At 40.9% G+C, this 17911-nt stretch overlaps 1 protein-coding gene and 1 pseudogene across 1 annotated transcript in view; both read left to right on the forward strand.

Annotated features, from left to right (window-relative positions):
- The first annotated feature begins 430 nt into the window (after positions 1-430).
- The window catches only part of CAAP1 (caspase activity and apoptosis inhibitor 1), a 50234-nt gene continuing 32753 nt past the window's right edge, over positions 431-17911 (forward strand). The window contains exons 1-3 of the mRNA XM_072992040.2: positions 431-724; positions 6596-6796; positions 16277-16361. Coding sequence (XP_072848141.2) covers positions 584-724; positions 6596-6796; positions 16277-16361 — 427 coding nt within the window. The 5' untranslated portion in view covers positions 431-583. The remainder of the gene's footprint in view (positions 725-6595; positions 6797-16276; positions 16362-17911) is intronic.
- LOC140705214 (U1 spliceosomal RNA) lies at positions 13436-13588 on the forward strand (annotated as a pseudogene).

The following is a 17911-nucleotide window of genomic DNA, read 5'->3' on the forward strand; positions in this document are numbered from 1 at the left end:
AAGGTTGTTTTGGTGGATGACTTTCTATGGTCCGTAATGCAAACCGACATCAGCTCCACCCCAGATCTGCAGGAGGAATCACGGCCTACACAGCAGGGCTGGACAGTTTCTGAGGCAATCCTCGTCTCCTAACCTGCAGTTTACGGATTACCCACGCTGATCCCCCCCAAGAAAAAGCTAAATTCGTTTTAATTCCGCATTTCCCCCATACGAAACAAGATCAGAGTCAGAAGCAACAGGAAGTTCCTCTTTTCGTTGCGACTTCGGTTACCGATGCAGCAAAATCCCGGCCTGCTCATGTGTGCTTTAACGCCAGGGTCTCACGACCATCTCCGGGGAAGACCAAGCCCACCCACCTCCCACATCAGCCGGACCGGCCGCCTTCCGCCCAGCCCCCGAATCCCTCGGCGACTCCAAGTCCCGCATTGGCGGAGCGCCGGCGGTGACGCGTTTAAGCCGCGACACGAAGTCCGGCGACGAGAAACAATCCCGTCGCCGGGAGGGCGGTTTAAAAAACCCGGTTATTATTTATTTAATTCAAAGGTTCGTGAGGAGAGGCCTCGCCCTTTCAGAAAGGGACGGGATGACGGGGCGCAAGCTGCCCAAAGAGAAGAAGCGGCACCGCTCTCGCTTAGGCTGCCCAGAGGAAGGTGGTGGTGGCGGCGGCGGGGGCGGCAGCGAAAGGAAACGGCGGAGCACGGAATCGCTTCATGGCGTTAACGAGGTATGAGGAGGAACGGCCGGTCGGAGGGGACGCCGCAAGAGCTCCGTCCAGCATGCGGGGCAACGTGGAGGGATGGGTGGCCTTCCAGGTCTCGTTGCAGTTGTCCTCCAGCCCAGCGAAGACAGTCAGCGATGAGAGAGAAATTAGGAGTTCCTCTCGAATCAGGAGAACAAGTGTAGTAGTGGATAAGAGTGGCGGGTGAGAATGCAGGAGACCTGGGTTCAGATCCTTCCGTGGTAATGTGGGGGGGGCGGTACTGGTAAACCCATGCTAACCCCCCCCCCCTCATTGTCGGGGGTGGTACTGGTAAACTTAAATATCTGAACTTCATTGGAAACTGTTAGGGTTTCCATAAATCGGAAATGTCTTGATGACAAGTAACACCTGGGAATGATGTTAGGGGGAGATTGTTGCTGATTAAATTACAGTATTCCTTTTTCGGTTATAGTTTACACGCAGTTTAATCACGTTATGTGTGGATTGCACACACCCTAGAGTTTTTAAAAAAGGAAGCTTTTAACCAGTGGAACTGTGGCGCTGACAATGACATCGTGCCAGTTGTGCAGGCGTGTGTGTTTAGTCGTTTAGTCGTGTCCGACTCTTCGTGACCCCATGGACCAGAGCACGCCAGGCCCTCCTGTCTTCTACTGCATCCCGGAGTTGTGTCAGGTTCATGTTGGTTGCTTCGCAGACACTGTCCAGCCATCTCATCCTCGGTCGTCCCCTTCTCCTCTTGCCATCACACTTTCCCAACATCAGGGTCTTTTCCAGGGAGTCTTTTCTTCTCATTAGATGGCCAAAGTACTGGAGCCTCAGCTTCAGGATCTGTCCTTCCAGTGAGCACTCAGGGTTGATTTCCTTTAGAACTGATAGGTTTGTTCTCCTTGCAGTCCAGGGGATTCTCAAGAGCCTCCTCCAGCACCACAATTCAAAGGCATCAATTCTTCGGCGGTCTGCTTTCTTTATGGTCCAGCTCTCACTTCCATACATCACGAGAGGAAAAACCATAGCTTTGACTATTCGGACTTTTGTTGGCAAGGTGATGTCTCTGCTTTTCAAGATGCTGTCCAGATTTGTCATCGCTTTCCTCCCAAGAAGAAGGCGCCTTTTAATTTCAGGGCTGCTGTCTCCATCTGCAGTGATCATGGAGCCCAGGAAGATAAAATTTGACACTGCCTCCATATCTTCCCCTTCTATTTCCCAGGAGGTGATGGGACCAGTGGCCATGATCTTAGTTTTTTTGATGTTGAGTTTCAGACCGTTTTTTGCACTCTCCTCTTTCACTCTCATTACAAGGTTCTTTAATTCCTCCTCACTTTCTGCCATCAGAGTGGTATCATCTGCATATCTGAGGTTGTTGATATTTCTTCCGGCAATCTTAATTCCGGCTTGGGTTTCTTCCAGTCCAGCCTTCCGCATGATGTATTCTGCATATAAGTTAAATAAGCTGGGGGACAATATACAGCCTTGCCGTACTCCTTTCCCAATTTTGAACCACTCAGTTGTTCCATGACCAGTTCTAACTGTTGCTTCCTGTCCCACATATAGGTTTCTCAGGAGACAGATAAAGTGGTCAGGCACTCCCATTTCTTTAAGAACTTGAATTAGTTTGCTGTGGTCCACACAGTCAAAGGCTTTCGCATAGTCAATGAAGCAGAAGTAGATATTTTTCTGGAACTCTCTGGCTTTCTCCATAATCCAGCGCAAGTTAGCAATTTGGTCTCGAGTTCCTCTGCCTCTTCGGAATCCAGCTTGTACTTCTGGGAGTTCTCGGTCCACATACTGCTGAAGCCTACCTTGTAGGATTTTGAGCATAACCTTGCTAGCGTGTGAAATGAGTGCAATTGTACGGTAGTTGGAGCATTCTTTGGCACTGCCTTTCTTTGGGATTGGGATGTAGACTGATCTTTTCCAATCCTCTGGCCACTTTTGAGTTTTCCAAACTTGCTGGCATATTGAATGTAGCACCTTAACAGCATCATCTTTCAAGATTTTAAATAGTTCAACTGGAATGCCATCACCTCCACTGGCCTTGTTGTTAGCCAGGCTTTCTAAGGCCCACATGACTTCGCTCTCCAGGATGTCTGGCTCAAGGTCAGCAACTACATTGTCTGGGTTGTCCGGGATATCCACATCTTTCTGATATAATTCCTCCGTGTATTCTTGCCACCTCTTCTTGACGTCTTCTGCTTCTGTTAGGTCCCTCCCATTTTTGTCTTTTATCATGTTCATCTTTGCGCAAAATGTTCCTCTAATATGTCCAATTTTCCTGAACAGATCTCTGGTCTTTCCTTTTCTGTTATCTTCCTCTATTTCTTTGCATTGTTCATTTACGAAGGCCCTCTTGTCTCTCCTTGCTATTCTTTGGAAGTCTGAATTCAAGTTTCTGTAACTTTCCCTATCTCCCTTGCATTTTGCTTCCCTTCTCCTCTCTGCTATTTCTAAGGCCTCGTTGGACAGCCACTTTGCTTTCTTGCATTTCCTTTTCTTTGGGATGGTTTTCGTTGCTGCCTCCTGGACAATGTTACGAGCCTCTATCCAAAGTTCTTCAGGCACTCTGTCCACCAAATCTAGTTCCTTAAATCTGTTCTTTACTTCCACTGTGTATTCATAAGGGATTTGGTTTAGATTATACCTGAGTGGCCTAGTGGTTTTTCCTAATCTCTTCAGTCTAAGCTTGAATTTTGCTATGAGAAGCTGATGATCAGAACCGCAGTCAGCTCCAGGTCTTGTTTTTGCTGACTGTATAGAGCTTCTCCATCTTTGGCTGCAGAGAATATAATCAATCTGATTTCGATATTGCCCATCTGGTGATTTCCATGTATAGAGTCGCCTCTTGTGTTGTTGGAAAAGAGTGTTTGTGATGACCAGCTTATTCTCTTGACAAAACTCTATTAGCCTTTGTCCTGCTTCGTTCTGAACTCCAAGGCCAAACTTGGAGTTGTGCAGGCAAGGCCCTATTATTCATAAGGCTGTCTAGGCTGAAGACTAGGGTTCTGGCAGGGACTAGGGGCTGCTCTGGTTTGGTTTTTTATTTTTGCTGAGGCACCCTAGGGCTGACAGCTGTAGTGGGGTGAAAGATTAAAGCGGCAGAGGGGGTCCTAAATACCTGAAAGCCCAGCCATGGATTAATACAGCCCTGTGTGCAGGAAAAGTTGCACAATAGGGTTTTGAGGACAGCACCATAAAATGTGCCTGTGTTATTCTTAGGATCATTTTATTCCTGATCATGTGTTTTGAAAGACAACTCACAGAGTTCCAGGTGACCTAATGAAATCCCCTAGCATTACTAACTACAGTATATACAGTACTGATTACTCTTGACCCCCTCTTGGTCCAGGAACTTTTGCCCTCATCTAGTCCTTGGTCTTCCAATGTCTTATTGGTAATCTTCACAGATGTTTTATTACTGTTAGCAACACAGTCAGTGGTTTAGGTATCTGGCTGTGGAGCCAAAGGTTTGGAATTTGATTTTCCACTGTGCCTCATTGACAGGGGCTGGATTTGATGATCCATAGGGTCCCATCCAGCTCTGCAGTTGCAAGATACTACTCCAAGTCCAGGAGATCCAAACTTCCTATCTTTCTTTTTAAGCTTCCTTCTCTCTATTACTATTCCCCACTGTATTGAGTAGTATGTAGCCTTGACATATTCTTTAATGGCTCATTGATCGTTGCCTTGCTTATTCATTCCTCTAAACATGTCACTTTTTCCCTTGAAGACAATACAAAAATATGTTTCTCACTGAGTAGCACTAAAGCAAAACTGGATCGGTTTCTGATCTTTTTCCTTGACTAGTGTAGCCAATTCTTCCATATCCCCCCACCAGTCCCCCTCACCTCAGGTTTGCTGTCAAAAATCGTTCACCTAAATTATGATTCTGCTTATGTGATGTCCTTCCTGAAATATCTACACTGAGTTCCTGCCTGCTTTGAAATAATGCATAGACATATCTTCTTTACTTTCAAAACTTTTCCTAGCCTTACTCAAACCTACTTTGCTTTTTGCAGTAAAAGCCAGTTACTGTGTGATTTTCACTTGCAGTTTTACTGTATTCAAAGGTCTGCTCCCACAAATGACTCCTTTCTTCCTTCTTCGCCAGAACACACCTCTCTTCCTTTCTTCTTCCTGCCACAAAATCAGTACAGATGCAAAAAGTGACACAATCCCATAATCTCCGTATTGTGTGAATTTAAAGACTCAATATCAGTTACATACTCTCCCCCCCCTTTTTTTTTTTTTTTTTTTTTTTTTTTTTGCTGCCTGCATTTCTGCCTCAATTCTTGGTTGACTCTCTGTACTGTATTGTTGTCTATACTATAAGCACTTTATGGTAGGGACCTACCTTCTTATTACTGATGAAGGACAGTGTCCTTAGGTGGCACTATATTATTAAAAAAAAGACCTAATTTCTTTTTAACTTCAGCTTTTGAGGATTTGGAAGGAATACTTGCCGTATTCTTGGACCCTTATTTTCTCTTTTAATGGAATTGTGATAGTGTTGGGAAAACATTGGTTTTTGTTAATCTTCTCCCACACCTTTGCATTTAAAGAGTGGTGTCCCAAAATGTAAAAAAAGTTTCATAATTTTTTTAAAAAGTGATACAAGTGGTTCAGTTGGAAATCTTATGAAAATAATGTAAAATAATTGCTTTGTTCAACCAAAATGAAGATCCATCATATCCTGAAGAACAACCTTCAGAACATGGCCAAAGAGCCCGAAAAACCCACAACAACCATCATTATTTGTCTTGTTGCCCTTCTTTCATGTTCTTTCTTTGTTGACCTTGTGAACTTTCAGTTGAGGAAGAGCTTCAATGAAGCAAACAACTGGCTTCACCCAGCCTAAAAACTTCTTTATCTCTGCCTCAGTGATTCCAAAGCTGGCACTCACCTATCCAACTTCTGTGGTGCACTTTGTACTCTCTCCTTACCGCTTAAGGTGATCTTTTTTTCCCTCCCAAAGGTCTTTCTCTTGTCCACTCCCTTGGTACTTTTTTGCTACGTCAGTGGTCTTTTTACCTTAACACTCATTCAGCTTTCTTGGTTTGCTTACTCATTGCTTCTCCACTTACCCTGCAGCTCACACTTCTCTCCCAGTCTTTTTTAACTTTTCAAAAAGCCAAGAGGCCCTGCACTGGGAAGCAGCAATTGGGTTCAGCATGTTGTTTGCCCCACTTTGCTTTCAGTTCAGAGTTGTCTGGAGAACTTTTGTAAAAAGGCGTGTGCCAGGGTTGGCCTGCAACAACTTTTCTCCTCTTTAGGGAGGTCTTCACCTAGTGACAGGAGATGGTATTATAGGCTGTGGAGAGGAAGAATTTCTAGAATGAAGTAATTTTGTTGAAGAACAAAATGCCCTCTTAGGTCCACACCCTAGGGGCCCCTTATTGTGCACACCACTTTTCAGGTATTTCTGTTTCATTCTCTTGGAGATGGCAGAAGCAAACAAGGCTTGCAATTCACAAAAATTGTAGGATTAAAATGCTAATCACCATCATCTTAGAACTGCAGAGCTGGAAGGGACTCTATGAATCATCGAATCCAGCCCCTATGAAGGAGGCACAGTGGGGAATTGAACTCCCAACCTCTGGCTCTGCCTGTACCATGGAGCTATCCAGCAGTTCTTAGTGCATTTGTTGAACTTACGGAGTAGCAGTAAGTTATGTAAGAATTGTTGCCTCAAGTTGCAATTCTGTGCCCATCTACTCAGGGGTAAGTCAAATTTAACTCTTTCGCTTCTGTTTCTGTGTAAAAAGATTTAGGATTGTGTTGTCAGTTCCACAATCAAAGCTTAATTGCTGAAATTACTGCATAATTAAGCATGTTTTTCATTGGTGTGCAAGTGAAATAATTTTCTTTGTCATATTTTAGGAACCAAAATTCACTGCACAAGTTCTGGAAAAGGATGATGTGGGAGAAGAACCCAGTGACATAGAAGAAGGTGGACTAGATCTTAGTGTACAATTAAAGCCAGTTAGTTTCTACATCACAGACAAGAAAGAGATGCTTCAACAGTGCTTTTATATCATAGGAGAGAAGAAACTGCAGAAAATGTTGCCTGATGTTTTAAAGGTACTGAAATAAATCTGCATTGTCAATATAGCTACTTCTATATCTGCATTGTTAGAGGGCTAAACCTCATCAGGGACATTGTGTTCGCATAACAAAAGATAAAGAACATGTGGCATTAAACACTGTAAGTTTCTTACCACATATTTTTATAAAATGTAATGTTTTCATGCAGCCCTGCTTATTCTTTCTATACTTATCAAAATGACTGACAGAGAGGGGCCTCCCTGCTGAATTTTAGTTTGAGCTCCCTCCCCTGTTCAAACTGCAGTCCACCCCTAGTTATTGTATAGTTTTTATCAGTATGGAAGGCATATTCCAGATCCTAAAGGTGTGTTACCCTTATATCCTGATGTATTCAGTCAGGTATGTTGGCTACTTGAATTTTATTGCTTGCAGAATTGTAGGTATTATCTTTCTTTTAAAATACACGTAGTTCAAATAAAATAGTATGAATTTACTTCCAACTTAAGGTGTAATCCCAGGAACCATGAATGGGCTTCTCAATGTCAAAAGGTAATTTTAAATCTCTTCCAAGTAGAAACTGAGGACTGTTATTAGAAGGGGTGACCCAGCTTACTGCAACCATTGAGGAAACCTCCACAGCTGATGTATCTCCACTGACAGGCAGGAAGATGTGTTCTGGGCATGCGTTGAGGACACATTGAAAGAGGCAATACTGTAGAGCTGGTTTATGTGAATTACTTCCCATTGAAACCAATGAGAGAGAACTAATTTTCAAATAAAAGGAAGACCCATAAAAGAAAAATAGCAGCAGCAGAGCTTTATAATTTTTGCTGTCTCTAATGCTGGAGCTCATCTGCGTTTACCTGTAAGATTGCACTGTGATATGCAGGATTAAGAGAGCTGCAAAAGGGAGCATGCTTTTGATCTTCAGATTTTACAATACACTGAACAGTGTTTCGGACAATTATATAATTGCATAACAATTGTGCTTGTATGACAACCTGGGAAAATGGTTTTGAAGTCTAGGCGTTAAGAGTTCATTATAAATAAGCAAATAGTGATGCACTATATTGGTGAACAGCACACTGTTCATTATTACAGTTGTTGCCCATTAGAGCACTTCTACTTGATGTATACTCTTCATTCTAACTGGTTGATTAATAGATTATAATTAATGCTTTGCATATTGACATCATTTTGATATAGGTGTCCTCTGAAGATATTGGCCTAGTTTGCACATGACTAAAAGCCAGAATTTTTAAAAGCTATGGCTTATCCCAAACAAGGAAGTGTGCTATTGTATGCTGCTTGATCACTTTCTCTTGAGACAGAACTCTCTGCTCATATTGCCCTTAGTATGATGTCAGAGCTTAGAATCTGGTTTGTTCCTTTCCTGACAAGCAAGATGCCAGGGGATCTGCTTGCCTTATGATTCTGGCTTGTTAGTAGTTAACAAGCCAGGGTTCCTGGTTTGAACATTGTATATTGTAACAGACCAAAGGTAGGGAGTCTAGTTTACTGTGATAGCCAAACATACCCATTGAAGCAGGACAAAATAATATAAATATTAATCAACAGGGAATTCCTACATTAGATTACAGATATGTGAAAGAACTGCTGATTTATTTATTTTATTCATTTATTTAATTTATATGCCGCCCACTCTACCCAGATTTGTCACACTCCATATATGTAAGGGTCCTGTGAGCCTAAAGAACCTTACTTCCCTGGAAATATTTGTCTGTCAGTTCTTCCAATGCCTCAGTGATGTCAGGTTGAGCTTGTTTGACAAGAAGGAACATTCAGAAAGTTACATGTATGGTGGGCTGCTCTACTAATGGGTGGTACTTGTTATTAACACAGTCTAAAAGTCTCCTGAGGTTAAGCAAAATGTGGCTTCAATTTTTTCCCTTTTATCCTCACCAAATTGTGCTTCAGCTATTGCGGCAGTTTAGGAAACAATGTAATAAATAAAAATTGTTACATATTGTTGGGAAGAAAAACACTCTTTACTAATTTTTCTTACATTTCTTATCAAGGTAACTACTAGAATTTGAATAGCCTCAAAAATAGACAAGTGTGCCCTTACTTACCTCATAATCCGACCAATTAAAACATGCTTTTACTGATTAAAATAGACTGTCACTGATTCATTAACTAAGCTTGATTAACCTAACAATTAAAACTTGTCCTATTTGCATTTATAAGCTGGTTTAGTACTAGTTCAGTCAGAATTAAGCTCTGATTGCTAGAAAGGCATTCTGTATTTACATGTTTACATGTTCTGTATTTACATGTTTTTGTGTATGTGTGTTTTAATAAATACTGTTTTACAACTCTCAGAATGGAGCAGTCTGAAAATGTAAATAACATTAATTACTGTGGCATATGGAATAATGTTGTAGATAATTATATCATTTCCACAGGGATATTGAAATTTTTCTTTAATTGGATATAGCACCATCAGATACGAGTGTGGCAACTTGGCAGTTTATAAATAAGTCATTTATAATTAAAAAGAGCACTACTCCCAAGAGATGTATGGCATCCTTGTGAGGAAATAAAGTAGCCCGTAATTGGAGGCAGGCAGGATTTAAGAATAAACTAGAGACCACATGGAAGTATTAAGTGCTCTTTAAGACTGTTGTACAATATTCAAGTTTGCTAGAAAGGTACTAATTTTCAAATCATGTTATATCAATTTTATCTTAGTATTTATTAGAAGATTTTGTAAAAGCTCAAGTGAGAAGACAGCAGCTCCCTTTAACTACTGTGATGTACAGTAGTTGCCATCTCGGGAGTTGGTGAGTGCTCCAAGACTGGAGGCATTCATGAAAAACTTGGATAATCACCTGGCAGATCTGCTTTGATTGTATTCCTGCACTGAGCAGGGGGTTGGACTTGATGGCCTTGTAGGCTCCTTCCAACTTCGCTTCTCTATGATTCTATGATTTCCGTCCTAGAGCTGGAGAGGTAGTTCCATAATAAGAGATTCCCCAAGCTCCCCGCACTATGTGCTCCTTTCAAGTTAAATAGTCTCTGTACTTCCAGTGTAATACCTTTAAAAAATTATGCAAAATGAGCACCCTCTAGTGCCCTGAAGTTCTCATTAATGAACATTCAGGAGCTGAAAAAAAATGCCAGATATTAAATAGATTAACAAGAAAAAGAGGGAGAAGGGAAAGATGAAATTCCAATTCAGGCTATGATGATTTAAAAATAAAAAATAAAAAAAATTCCTCCACATCCAAGGGGAGGATTTTCTTCAGTTCATATGTTTCCAAGATCAATCTTGCAAAAGTTTGTACAGTAGTTCCCAAAGTACTAACCCAGTAGTTAACAGTTTTGGAGAGAGGGTGTGAGATTCATAAAGCTTCTCATTCTGCTCAGAAGCATACAATATGTTTAGAACCTCCCTACAGAGAGTGGTTGATACAGAAGGGGATTCAGATGAGGTGGCTTGGCTTGATGTAACTAAAAACTCTGATTGGTTGTGGATTTTAAATCCCCTTAATCAGCTCTTTCTGTTCTTCCCAAAAGAGAAACAGAGTTTATTGAAGGCAGGATCTCAAAAGTTTGAAATGAATTCCAACCTTACATCAAGCCCTAATTAACTTTAATCACACTTAATTTTGTAGTTGACCTTGCCATGGGTGATGACTGAATTTGTTCCAAGGCACAAACTGTGGTGGGTGGTTCACATTCATGAGGTTACTATAAGATAACAGTAATTATCGGGGAGCAAGGCGAGCCCAAGATATTTCGCTGTCTGAGTCAGTGCCAAATCTACTTAATTTATTTTCTCGTAAGAAGCAGCAACATAACGAGTATCGTAAAACAAAATAAAAATGTTTTTAATGTGGAACGTGGTGGCGCTGCGGGCTAAACCGCAGAAGCCTTTGTGTGCTGCAGGGTCAGAAGACCAGCAGTCGTAAGATCGAATCCACGCGACGGAGTGAGCTCCCGTCGCTTTGTCCCAGCTCCCGCCAACCTAGCGATTCGAAAGCATGCAAATGCAAGTAGATAAATAGGGACCACCTCGGTGGGAAGGTAACAGTGTTCCATGTCTAGTCGCACTGGCCATGTGACCACGGAAGATTGTCTTCGGACAAAATGCTGGCTCTATGGCTTGGAAACGGGGATGAGCACTACCTCCTAGAGTCGAACACGACTGGAGAAAAATTGTCAAGGGGAACCTTTACCTTTACCTTAATGTAGACCAAGTATAGAAAAATATTCCATTGTTTTCATGACCATGCCCAGTGCTAGAATCCCAACAAGCATCATTTTTGAATAGACATTTTCTCTTTGCCATTTCCACCTGTTATTCTAGGACCAAACTAATCTGGAAAAGATTTAAGGATTTTTTAAAAAAAGTTTTTGAATTGGCTTTCAAACAGGCACAAACAAAAAAACTTCATATTATGTAACACATGGTTCCATTGAAATAATGCTTGGATATGTCAAAATTAAAAAATTTTAATTATTAAGATAAAAGATTGGTAGAAAAAGTTGGTGATTAATGAACAAATAATAGAAGCTTTAGGAACAGAAATAATATTTTTGTTTAATCATATTCAGTTAGAGCAGTGCACTAAAGATTAGATAAAAAGAAATGACAAATGTAGGGATTTGAAGAAATGGTGTTAGAAAAGGAAAAGGTAGATGAAAATAAGACAGTGAGAGGGATCATAAGTTGAATGAATACTATATTAATAAAAATAGATAACCAACAAGACTTTCTTTAAAAATTATGGGAACATGATTTGGGAGAGGAAATAAATACTGAGATGTGGAATCTTGGGTCTTTTTGGGGAGAAAGGTGGGATAGAAATATTTAAAATAAATAAATTTAAATAAATAATATATGGGATAAAAGAATATTGAAATCTGGATTTATAAGAATGAAGAAAAATGTATAATTTAGTTTGGAGATGATATTTAACTCTGGTGAAATTAAATCAAATATACATTAATAGATATTGATATTCTAAGTTATGTTGGAGAGGATGTCAGAAAGTAGGTAGCATATTTTTTGCTCCATAAGACGCACCGGACATTAAGACGCACTTAATTTTTAGAGGAGGAACACAGGGAAAATATATTCTGAACCAAATAGTGTAATAAAATATTTAATAAACTATAACAGAATAACATTTGAACCATGTAAAGTGAACAGCAGTCAGCAGTGGCATTAATATAGACCATTATCAGCCAGTGATAAGACCTATATCACTCTACCTATATTTTACATTTCCTTTCATCCACCTCCTCCCCGTGCTTATAGAAATGTCTCAATGACAGATGAGGTTGTTGTGCAACTCTGCCCATCTGCAGCTTAAGCCTATATTAAGTTATAAAGGGTTTGTCTGATTTGGCACTGCATTGAGAGGCCCCTTTTAGTTGTGTGGAGGATAAATAGTGGAATGAAACTGTTTAACAGCTGGTTTTCCTTATTTACTTTAGGTTATGCAAAAGAACAGCAACACAAAGCTTAACCCATTCACCAGCAGTAGCACATGCTCAGCATAAGACCAAATCTCGTGTTTCTGACATAATTGAACGTTTATAGCATGCAAGGCACAACAGGTTAGGCCACACAAAGCCAAAAAAAAACTGAATACAAACTATAGTAGCTGAAATCAGGAAGCAGGTACTGTAATCCAGTTAGAAGTCAGGAGGCACAGTTAGTTTCCTTGCTGCAACACCCTTTGGAAATACATTCTCTATTAGATGCCCAGAACTAGTTGAAAAGTTTGCAAGTTGAATCCAAATTTCCCATAAAAATACACTGAAAATTATTTAATGCATTTTTATGGGGGGGGGGGAAGGTCAGAAACTTTAAAAAACTTAAAAGAAAGTCACTTACCAGGTACTGTAGACTGAGCCTTGCTCTTCACAGTGCCTTGGTAAACCCCAGAACAGCCAAAAAAGAGCCCTAAACAGCTAAAAGCCAGCAGGCAGCCGGCAGCCATTTTGTGCTCTTCTCCCTGCCCTTCTCAGCTCCTTCCCCCTCCCCTCTCCCCACCTAACAGCTGATCGGCGCTGGTCTGAAAGGCTTTGCAGAGAGCTTTTAAAGCAAGTACCCCTATGCACGTTTCTACACAAGCAGGTTTCAACTCAAATGGAGCACCTTTTCACCCAAGCAGTAACCCCAGACAGCTTTTAAACTAAATTTTACATTTTAAAACGACAATACCAGGCAGTTCCAGGTCTCTCTCCCAGCTCTCTAACTGCTAGCAAGGAAGCAGACAAGCAGCCTCTTCACTAATTGAAAGTTTGAATTTCCCCGCTTTCCCTGCCTTCCCCGCATATTAGGTATACTAATATCTGTGCACTGGAGGATTGTCGGAGGAACATCCAGCCCCGATGGGGGTCCTGTGGGGCACCCCAAAACACTGAAGAGCTCTCTTGGCCTCTTTCAGGACTGGGGCTGTGCAGCCCTGTTCTGATCAGGAGGTGCAGCCAGAGGTCACCATGCCTTTGGGGGACAGGCCACAGAAAGGGGCAGGTGGTTTAGGGCACTGGTTCTTAACCTTGGGTTACTCAGGAGTTTTGGACTGCAACTCCCAGAAGCCTTCACCACCAACTGTTCTGGCTGGGGTTTCTGGGAGTTGCAGTTCAAAAACATCTGAGTAACAAAGGTTAAGAACCACCGGTTTAGGGGACATTCCAACTCATACTTGGCATGGGAGATACCACTGTTGTAAAAGTGGTTTCCTGGGGTAAGGCTCATCTATTGCATTCTGGATGTGTTGATCCCTGTGATTTTCCCAAATGTGGGGAAATCAACTGCTTAAGGGGGGAATATGTTTGTTGTTTCCCCTGTTCTTTCTAGAATTACTTTTTCCTCTTTGGTCATTGCCTGCTACCATAGGCCTGTTAGCCTTGCTGGTTTTCCAGGTAGGCTGCAGGCAACAGATCCTGGAAAGCCAGCAGTGCAGAATGGTGGGGTCTAAATAGCAAGCGGTGCTAGTTCAGAGGCCTCCCAGCATGGAAGTAGGGGGCTTCTGGGTGGTGGTGGTTGAACCCCTTTTTTCTGTATTCGTTCCATAAGACGCACATACTTTCTCCCCCACTATTTGGGGGGGGGGAAGTTCCTTCTTATGGAGCAAAAAATACGGTAGTTATTTTTCTATGCAGTGGGAATGTGAGACTATATAGAAATTTGGGCAGTTGGCTTTCAAGGAAATAAATGAAATAGCTAAGTTAAATATAGAGGCATGTCCTAAAATAGCAAATTTTATCAGTATGTGACAAGGAGAAATAGAATTGGACAACAAAATAATTAATTTTAAATTAATTAACAGTGGCAAGATTAATGGTAGCAACTAACTGGAAAATAAAGCATGATTTTAAATGAAACAAATGGTTTAAAGAATTTTGGAAGCTAGCCATTAAAATGATAAGCTAATGTTAATGTTAAAGAAAGGTTTGATAAATAAGATCATTTTTATTGATATCTGTGGAGAATATTTGATTTTCTTTATTTAATAAAGGGGAAGGAAGGGTTTTGCACCTTCGCAAGTGCCAACACAGTTTTGGAAGGGGAATGAGCTTCTGTAAATAGAGGGAAAATTGGTTATATCTCCAAATGGTCGCAGTTTGTTTTTGTATGAATAATAACAAAATTGGAAAAAGAAGAAGCAAAAAAATCACACAAGCACCCTCCTCACCTTATCAGTAAAGTAGAAGAATAAAGTAAATAGCTATTAAGGTATTTTCTTTTTTTAATGATACCTAAATCTCCTACCCAAGGCAGCTGCCTCACTGCCTAATGGTAGAGGTAGCCCTGCCAGCCAGCTCCCATTATATCCTGTTTTCTAGTAATGCGTTAATTCTCTACAGACAGGCTTCAGTGTCCACCAGAACTATTTATCAAGATATATACGAGATATTTTCCAGTTTTACAGCAAGCAAGGGAAATTAATCAGAATTTGTGACTCAAGTTTATAATATAAGTGTGATTGTTTTGCTTTAAGAGACTAATGCAGCTGACCTTCCATAAATGACAGTGTAGGTTGCAAAAGACATGTAAGGGGTAAGACTGGCCTCTCACGCTAGCAAGATTATACTCAAAATCCTACAAGGTAGGCTTCAGCAGTATGTGGACTGAGAATTCCCAGAAGTACAAGCTGGATTTCGAAGGGGGAGAGGAACTAGAGAGCAAATTGCTAGCATGCGCTGGATTATGGAGAAAGTCAGAGAATTCCAGAATAACATCTACTTCTGCTTCATTGACTATGCAAAAGCCTTTGACAGTGTGGACTACAACAAACTATGGCAAGTTCTTAAAGAAATGGGGGTGCCTGACCACCTTATTTATCTCCTGAAAAATGTAAATGTGGGACAGGAAGCAACAGTTAGAACGGAATATGGAAACACTGATTGGTTCAGAATTGGGAAAGGAGTACGACAAGGCTGTATATTGTCTGCCTGCTTATTTAACATTTATGCAGAATACATCATGCGAAAGGCTGGACGAGGAATTCCAAAATGGAATTAAGAATGCCGGAAGAAATATCAACAACCTCCGATGCAGATGATACCACTGTGACAGCAGACAGTGAGGAGGAATTAAAGAACCTCTTATTGAGGGTGAAAGAGGAGAGTGCCAAAATGGTCTGAAGCTCAACATCAAAAAAACTAAGATCATGGCCACTGGTCCCATCACCTCCTGGCAAATAGAAGGGGAAGATATGGAGGCAGTGACAGATTTTACTTTCTTGGACTCAATGATCACTGCAGATGGTGGCAGCAGCTACGAAATTAAAAGATGCCTGCTTCTTGGGAGGAAGGTGATGACAAACCTAGACAGCATCTTAAAAAGCAGAGACATCACCTTGCCAACAAAAGTCCACATAGTCAAAGCTATGGTTTTTCCAGTAGCAATGTATGGAAGTGAGAAGACTGACCACCGAAGAATTGATGCTTTTGAATTGTGGTGCTGGAGGAGGCTCTTGAGAGTCCCCTGGACTGCAAAGAGTACAAACCTATCCATTTTGAAGGAATCAACCCTGAGTGCTCACTGGAAGGACAGATCCTGAAGCTGAGGCTCCAATCCTTTGGCCATGTCATGAGAAGAGAAGACTCCCTGGAAAAGACCCTGATGTTGGGAAATTGTGAAGGCAGGAGAAGGGGACAACACAGGATGAGATGGTTGGACAGTGTCATCGAAGCTACTGACATGAATTTGACCACACTCAGTGGAATACAGGAGTGTGGAATACAGGAGGGCCTGGCGTACTCTGGTCCATGGGGTCACAAAGAGTCAGACATGACTTAAAAACTAAACAAGAACAAATTGTTCATGATGTTTTTGCAAAATGACTTTATTTTTAAAATAGGACAATAGTTCTATTTTTAAACTATTTTCAAATATTTTAATTATTTTCCAATAGTTAATTGTAGGTTTGGCTTAAGCTGTGTGCAGTACTTGATTTGTCTGAACCGTTTTCTTTTAAAAATTTAATATACAGTATACATATTGACTGTTGAAAAACACTGTTTCCCTAGAGTTGTTCCATAGAAGAAATCAAAAGACTTTGTCTTCAACAGCTGGAACTGATGTCTGAGAAGAAGTTACTGAAAATACTTGAAGGTAAGCACATCTGTGTGTAACAAATTAAAAGTGTGACACGACTGTTGAAGTTAAAAGAAACGCCTATCAGATAATAGTCAGGGATACTGTGTTTTGTCAGTTCAACAAATCAGGGAAAACATTTTCCTGGAGCAAGTGTTAAAGGGGCCTGACTAACAGAGCAATCCTCTTCATGTATACATAGAAGTATATTCCAGTGTGTTAAATTAGATTTATTCTCTGGTAAATCTGAATATGATTGCAGCCCAAATACATCTAATAAAAGATGGAATTTAGATATCTATAATGCAGGTGTTAGGTGACAAGCTTAAAGTCTTTTATTTCATGCATTTCTGTCAGGTTCACACTTTAGTTTGAGCAGAGCAGTTCATAGCGAAGGGAATAACTATAGAGAATGATTTATGATTTTGAATCAGTAACCTTTGCTTTACTGCAGACAACAGCAATGTGCATTTATTAGAAGGTAATAGCAGCATTTGACCATTTTGACTCAGTAGTCGTTTAGATTACTTTGTGCCATCCAGGGACAGGAATAAACTTTCATCTATCAGCACTATACTATGATTGTACAAAAGCTGTTTTGTCTTACTGCAATTTGGCTGTGATCAACAATGCCACTTTCATTTTTATTATTTATATAGCACATCAATTGCAGGGTTTTACAGGGCAGGGTTAACAAAAAAAACCAAACGCACCCCTGGCTTAAAGAACGCACACAATCCTGACTGAACAAAAAAGTGAAAGAACAAAGGAATAGGGGGAGTAAAGGGAAGGAAGGAAGGAAAGAAGGAGGAAAAGATAACAGTGGGTGAATCTGAAATGATGCAATTATGTGTGTCAGGTTAACTCAGAACTATGAGTTTTGATAAATTTCAAGCGATAGTGAGATGTCTTGTAGGAATCCTGAGTGGGATTTAGGCATAAGGGAGAGCAAGAAAGAATGACCAGAGTAGTGTAAAGAAGTAGAAGATTTTTTGGGGGGGGGGGGGATGGGAAGGCTTGAGGAGCAGAGGCTATAAAGCAAAGATGGTATGAAATAAGGGCAGAAGATGAGATGAAACCATGCATTGATCAAGACAGAAGCATAAGAAGCTGCCTCATACAAACTCAGACCATTGGCCAATTAGCTTATTGTTGTCTACGTTGACTGGCAGAAGCTGTCTTAACAGCTTCAGGCAATATCTTACAGAATTAAAGCCAGAGAGGACAGGTCTTGAATCTGAGACCATTTATATGCCCAAGTTCATGTAATGACCTACAATCTTTCCTTCAATCAGGGGACTCATGCAGAGGAAAGCGGTCTCTACTCATATCTGTTCCCAGGCTGTTATGGGCACCATTGGTACTACTATTTATCACAATAGTCTTTGGTTTTGGACCACTCCTCATTCAGTCAGTCTTTCTGTCATTCATTTATTTTCAGCCTGCCTTTCCCCAAATAAAGAGAGCCAAGACAGCCCTTTCTCCTCTTCTGTTGGACATTTCCCCTCTCCCAGTTTAGGCAACCATTCCTATCCTCCTGTTTCTCAGACAGACCCTCAGATGAAGAC

Source organism: Pogona vitticeps, chromosome 2 (genome assembly GCF_051106095.1).
Source record: "Pogona vitticeps strain Pit_001003342236 chromosome 2, PviZW2.1, whole genome shotgun sequence".
Taxonomy (NCBI): domain Eukaryota; kingdom Metazoa; phylum Chordata; class Lepidosauria; order Squamata; family Agamidae; genus Pogona; species Pogona vitticeps.